The 6,111-nt window shown below is 37.2% G+C and overlaps 1 protein-coding gene across 12 annotated transcripts; it reads left to right on the top strand.

Annotated features, from left to right (window-relative positions):
- Window positions 1-247: 247 nt before the first annotated feature.
- On the top strand, window positions 248-3,733 carry LOC112277596 (chlorophyll a-b binding protein 7, chloroplastic). 12 transcript variants are annotated; one of them, XM_024510125.3, is made up of 8 exons: window positions 248-350; window positions 808-1,010; window positions 1,617-1,709; window positions 1,945-2,111; window positions 2,277-2,423; window positions 2,670-2,802; window positions 2,992-3,084; window positions 3,290-3,733. In XM_024510125.3, exons 2-8 carry the CDS (start codon window positions 900-902, stop codon window positions 3,590-3,592), a joined length of 1,047 nt encoding a protein of 348 aa, XP_024365893.1. In that variant the 5' UTR covers window positions 248-350; window positions 808-899; the 3' UTR covers window positions 3,593-3,733. The 12 variants fall into 12 exon arrangements, with proteins under 12 accessions (XP_024365893.1, XP_024365891.1, XP_090103538.1 ...); XM_024510123.3 differs by having other exon boundaries at window positions 253-464; XM_090247412.1 differs by having other exon boundaries at window positions 253-618; window positions 1,952-2,111.
- Window positions 3,734-6,111: the final 2,378 nt, after the last annotated feature.

The raw sequence follows: 6,111 nt of genomic DNA, 5'->3' as shown, positions 1-6,111 counted from the left end.
GTACAATTGGGATTGCTGAGACTGCAAGTATTCGAACAAAAGCTACAAACCGCCACATGGGTTTCCGCACAATTAATTTCCAGAGTTGCTTCGCCGTAGATCGTCGATAATCTCCAATCTTCCATTATCCTTTTATCCTTTTTCAGTGTGACAATCTGCCCAATCAATCAAGATGAGGTCTTTCGTTGTTTTCTGAGAAACCCACAAACCCACGGGAAATGCTCCCACTACAGAGCAGCAGCCTTCAATTTCTGAGACCCAAATATGGAGAAAGGGAGGGAGGGTGATGCGTTGCGTCATCGTGGTCCAAATCTTCCTGGGAAGCAGCAGCCGCGCGTCTGCGTCACAGCGTGAGAAAACACACACACTCCATTTCCAATGCCAGGAGTTATGAAATCTGTGGTGGCTCTGCAAGCCACTCACTGCTTTCGACTTGCAGCATCGCCAACTGGCTGCAAAAAGTGGTGGGTGTCTGCTTTGTTGCCACGGATAGTTTTCTGCTCGGGCATGGCTGTGCTCAAACTCAGTCTCAAACCCATAAGTCAGGTTTTTGTCTTGTAGAAGAGCCAGCAGGTTTTGCTTCACATTTAGGAATAAGGTTACCTCGGCACTGAAATGGTGCACCAGCTTTCTGTGAGCTAACGTTTTTTTTTTTTTTTTTTTTTTTTTTTTTTTTTTTCATTTAATTTGTCGCATTCTATGACTATGTGGTCATTATCGTGTCGATTTCACTGAGGCCCAATTTCATCTGGCGTTTCTGTGGTCCTTAAATTCCTCAGTCTGCTGTGTACGATGAGATGGTTTCAGGTGTAGGAGCAGTGCGCGGTCTTTTCGGCAGTGTGATACAAGAGCTTCTGTGGCGAAATCATCCTATTAGGTTTTTGTTTTTTTTTTGAAGCATGGCGGCCTCCGTCTCGGGTTCGATGTTGTCCTATTCCGGTTGCAGCGCGCAGAACTCATATCCATCTAGCTTTGCTCACAGTACAAGGCAATGGAAGTCAAAATTGGGGGTACAGTTCATCAGCTCTTTATCAGGAATGTTTTGTTAGAGATTTCTGGTTTTGCGGAGTGACTAGGATACTTGGAAATTCGGAACGCGTACGCTTGCGAAAGTGAAGCTCTAGCAGCTGGAATATCTCTGTGAATTGGTGCATCAATTTTAATTACACTACACTGAATAAATTAATGGTTGAGAAAGAGAAGCTAAGTACTCAATTATCGATTTAGAAAGCTCGATTTGTCCGTCGAAGTTTCCACGATTGGGTTAACGTTGCACTCTGATTTTCGTCGTCTTTGATTAGGGTTTATCTGGGGCGCTAGAGTATGTGTTTGATTATCTAAAAAGTATTTGGTGGTTAATGTATAGCAATTTATTGTAGTGTGTTATATGCACCAAACAAAGTAGATAAGAAAATGAACAATTGCAATTTGGGGTGCAATTTTGAAGTGTAGCATCAAATCAACTGTAACCTCTATGCTAGCGCATTCGTGCTGTCGGTGACTGTACCAAGGAATTCAAACTGTTCAGGAGAATGGAAACACAGACTCCTGATTGCGAGAAATGTAATGTTGCGGTGGTTGCTATCTCAGCATGTGTTTGCTTGTGTATCTTGTAGAATCCATTTAAAGGTGCGGAAGTAAAGCAGAACTGTGGATCTATAACTCGTCGAAATGGACAGCTTCCTCGATGCAGAGCAGCTTGGCAGGAGGTACGTTGGTTGGCGGAAATTTAATAGAATCACTCAAGCATTTGCATGAACGCAAAATTGATTATGTTGCAAGGCGGGGGGGGGGGGGGGGGGGGACTGCACTAGTTTTTAAGCATAAGAGCCCGAGAATAACCCATCTCAAATTTGTCTGTCTCGTTCTTTTCACAACGTACAATATAGGTGGTGCGTGTGTCGATGACGTTGCTCAGGGTGTTTGTTTGGATAATGTGGTTAGCTAGCAGGAGTAGTAGTCTTCTCTGCGCTCCCATTCACCTTAGTTAAAGCCATCGCCAACAGTTCCATTGGGGAGCAACTCCAGCAACGTATGCTGAAGACGAAGAAGGCTGCTCAGGAAGCTGCAGGCGAGGCTCGTGAAGCTCAAAGTAATGTAAGAGATGAGAGGTAAAGATGTCTACTCTCACGTCGATAACATTTATTTATACCCGTAGAAGTCAATGATCTGCCTGCTTGCATCTATACACTATTGCGCGGCACGATATGGCATGTTTTTTAAAATTTTGTTGGGTTGTTTTGTCAGCAATGACTGATATTTGAGTGTCAGTGCAGTATGTGGTACAGGGAAGGTCGCCCAAAGTGGTTAGGTCCAATACCATATGATTATCCAGATCATCTTCAGGGAGAGGCTCCAGGTGACTACGGGTTTGATATCTTAGGACTGTCTCGTGATCCTACAGCTTTCGAAAGATATTTCAAGTATGTTATGTATTTCCATATCAATCATCTCGTGTTGTGTTCCTTCAGCTTTATTTGGGATGTGCTAGCAATTCTGAAAGAATCTATTCATGTTGCTTAAATCGTATGCCCACAAAGGATGCACTAGTGTGTTCAAATATGTGATGTACTGTTTTCCGGTTGTTTGTGTGAGATTCCTTTTCCATCGCAAGCTTACTCGTAACAAAACTAATGGAATTACCTTCATTATTGTTTCATCGTGATCAGCTTTGAGATCTTGCATGCTCGCTGGGCAATGCTTGCTGCTTTGGGTGTAGTAATCCCGGAGCTTCTGGACCGCTTTGGTGGAGTCCAATTTTCGGAGCCTGTTTGGTGGAAAGTGGGATATGCTAAACTTCAGGTAATAATTTCAACTGGCGCTCTTTCTTACTCTGCAGTTCTTGCTTTCTTCTTGTTGCACATGAACTGAAAGATGACAGGTCTTTTGCTTTGCATTGAATCTTCTAATAAGTTGAGAGCTAGTAATCAAGTCTGTACAAATCTCAGTGATAGCTAGCGCATACTAAAACACCCGGACGCTGAGTTGCAGGGTGACACACTTGATTACCTGGGTATTCCTGGCCTGCACATTGCTGGTGCTCAAGGAATTCTTGTTATTGCATTCTGTCAAGTCATTCTCATGGTATTATTTCAGCAACATCCAACGCATCTGAATTTTTTTATTTTTTTATTTTTTCTGTCGCATCAACAATGGGGCAAATGATTTTGTGTACTTTCCTATGCCTGTGTTAGCTCGTTGTGTGTGTTAATGCCAGAAACAAACACAGCATGAAAGTGGACAAGTATTAATGTTTTGATTTAGCACTCTGTTGTGTATCTACTTGCAGCTTGGACCAGAGTATGCAAGATACTGTGGCATTGAGGCATTAGAACCGCTGGGAATCTTCCTACCAGGCGACGTGAACTACCCAGGCGGGGCTTTGTTCGATCCTCTGGGCCTAACCAAAGACGCCGCGGCCTTCGAGGACTTGAAAGTGAAGGAGATGAAGAACGGCCGTCTTGCAATGGTGGCGTGGTTAGGATTCTATGTGCAAGCTCTCGTTACACAGAAAGGACCCATAGATAACCTTTTCGATTTTCTTGAGGACCCCTTGCACCAGAACCTATTCGCTTATGCTTTCCATCAGTAAGCTTGTGTCGTCTTTGACTGCTTGGTGTTACCATGTTTCAAAGCATAGCCCATTCATTACTTGCACTCTGCTTCAAGCACATACTCTACACTGAATCTATGAGACTTGTTCAATGGAAATCTAAAATATTCCTGTGAGTTAGTAATTTCCCCCACACCTGCTTCCCATTCACGTTAAAAGATGCTAAAAATTTCGTCATGCCTACAGATTAGTTGATGCCGAAGTCGGTTCAATTTCCATGGGCTTCATTTCTGCTCAGATTGGACTTGTCCTGGATACTGTTCTGTTGAATAGAAGGTAGGATTACCTGGAATCAAATGGTCAAATCTTCCAGGTACCTCCGCCCAACCGCTAAACTACTGGAAGCGTGCAAAGGACTTCAGTAATTGATGATAGACTCTGACATAGATATTTTATAGACTGCGATGGAAGTTGACCAGTATTTGTACTTTAGACACAGCCTTCCACCACAAATTTCTAGCTTGTTCTAAACTTGTCTTTTTTGGAAGCCCTGGATGCTCAGCAGTTGTGGGATTCGGGTAATTCCCTCACAGGTTGGCCTAGGGAGTAGAGAAATACTAAGATTTTAATTACTGAGAATTACTGTTTCTGTTTTTTTCTAGATGTTGTGTTATGTTACCATCTGCCCATTTCGTGAAAATTATACATATTTATTTAACTATTATAAATACAGGAAAAAAAAAAATCTAATTCGATCTCTACAACCATTTTATTCTAAAAAAACCATTAATAAACATGTTTTGAAAGTAAAAAATAACTTTAATTAAGACTCATAATTATTTATATTTATATATTTATATCAAGGTTTAAGAAATACATTTATTTGCACAATAAATTGCAATAGATGAAATCGACATTCATTCTTATATCTCTCCAAAAAAAAAACAAAAAAAAAAAAATAACAAAACAAAACAATAAAGAAATACACCGAATTTTTCTGGTCTTAAGACTTAGTTGAAAAGTGGGTCTTCAAGCTTAATATTGAAGAAAAAGTTTATAATTTATTTTACTATAATCACAAAAAATTAAATATATACTCTCACAAAATATGTATATATTTTTTAATCCAAATAAAAACAGAGCATAAACAAACAACCAAAAGTCTTTGTTGTTTTATACATTCTATAATACATGCATGTATATATAATAATAATAAATCTTATGTATACATTATAAAACATGTATGTATATGTGTATATCAAAGTATATATAAGATGTATATTTAATAATACACATATACTTTCAAAGTACTTTATTTTGTATTAGGAGGCATAATAAAATTATTTATTTTGAAGGATATTATTTATTCTAAAACTATAGAAGCATCTTATATTATTTGAATCCTTCTTTTATACAAACTTTTAAAAACTATTCTTAGATAAGACTAACATACAAAAAATGTCCCATGAAATTTTATATGCAAAAATTGAGTCTATCCAATGCCTTTTTATTATCCTCAGAGGCAATAGAAGGATAGTGCTTTAAATAAGCAAATCAGGATGTGTTTTTTTTAGATGCAAACATTGACTTATAAGAGCTCAATGGTGTGGTACAAGAAGCTCGCGACATCACAAAAGATCCTTTATTGATCAATCCCAAGTAGCATTGTATTGTATTAACAATATAATCTTTTTATTGATCAATTATATCAAAACTATATTTTGTGTCACACCTTTGCATCTCTCATATGAACTAGTCTCTTATTTGGTTTGTACTCTCCCTTGACTTTAGCAAACAAAAAATATATATATATATATATATATATATATGAACCTATTTACTTATATTTATTTACTTATTTGCTTATGGAAGGACTAGGTTTTGAAAAAGGGATGAAACAAAGGGGCTCATGAAGTCAGCTATTTATTTCCCTGGTTCCAAGTCTATTTTCATTATATATCCTCTAAAATGATTTCTAGACCACTGAGTTTTGCTCTCTCTCTTGCACTAAATTTCACTTGTGTCTGTGTGTATGTATGTATATGTTTATGATATTTGATGGGAGTGAAAAGTTATTATGTGTAGGAGAATTAATAATTGAAGTATGAAAAATGAATTTTGATACATTTGTGGTCCAATTTACATGTGTATCATACATTAATATAATTAACTTAATTTAAGTTATTTATGATCCTCTTATTCTTTTCTGTGTATAATATGATGCACGTAATTCTAGACAAGATGAAATGTACCTTAAAGTTGTTAGTTAGTTAGTTAGTTAGTTATTATTTTTATTTTTTTGTATAGATCATTGTCAAAACCACATCATTGGGATTTATTGTACTGCATCTAAAATGAAAAAATAAAAATAGAAGGATGCATAGATAATAAATAAATAATCATTGCCTGTGATATTAAATAATAAATGTAGTCATTATAAATTCACTGTAATTGTAAAATGTTAAAATAAAATTTGAATGAATGGGCATACTATATATATATATATAATAAAATTTATAACTCACTACTTTATTATGTGAGAAACATCGACAATTTAA

This window comes from Physcomitrium patens, chromosome 25 (assembly GCF_059467195.1).
Source record: "Physcomitrium patens ecotype Gransden chromosome 25, ASM5946719v1, whole genome shotgun sequence".
NCBI lineage: Eukaryota > Viridiplantae > Streptophyta > Bryopsida > Funariales > Funariaceae > Physcomitrium > Physcomitrium patens.
The sequence above is the reverse complement of the archived record's forward strand: the minus strand, read 5'-3'. Positions and strand labels throughout refer to the sequence as shown.

What these genes read in the sequence shown, in the direction of transcription:
- LOC112277596 (XM_024510125.3), top strand. Translation starts at nt 900, where the DNA reads ATGGCGGCCTCCGTCTCGGGTTCGATGTTGTCCTATTCCGGTTGCAGC. An exon ending in AATGGAAGTCAAAATTGGGG is followed by an intron (nt 1,011 to 1,616) that starts GTACAGTTCATC and finishes TGTATCTTGTAG; the next exon opens with AATCCATTTAAAGGTGCGGA. An exon ending in TGGGATATGCTAAACTTCAG is followed by an intron (nt 2,803 to 2,991) that starts GTAATAATTTCA and finishes GCTGAGTTGCAG; the next exon opens with GGTGACACACTTGATTACCT.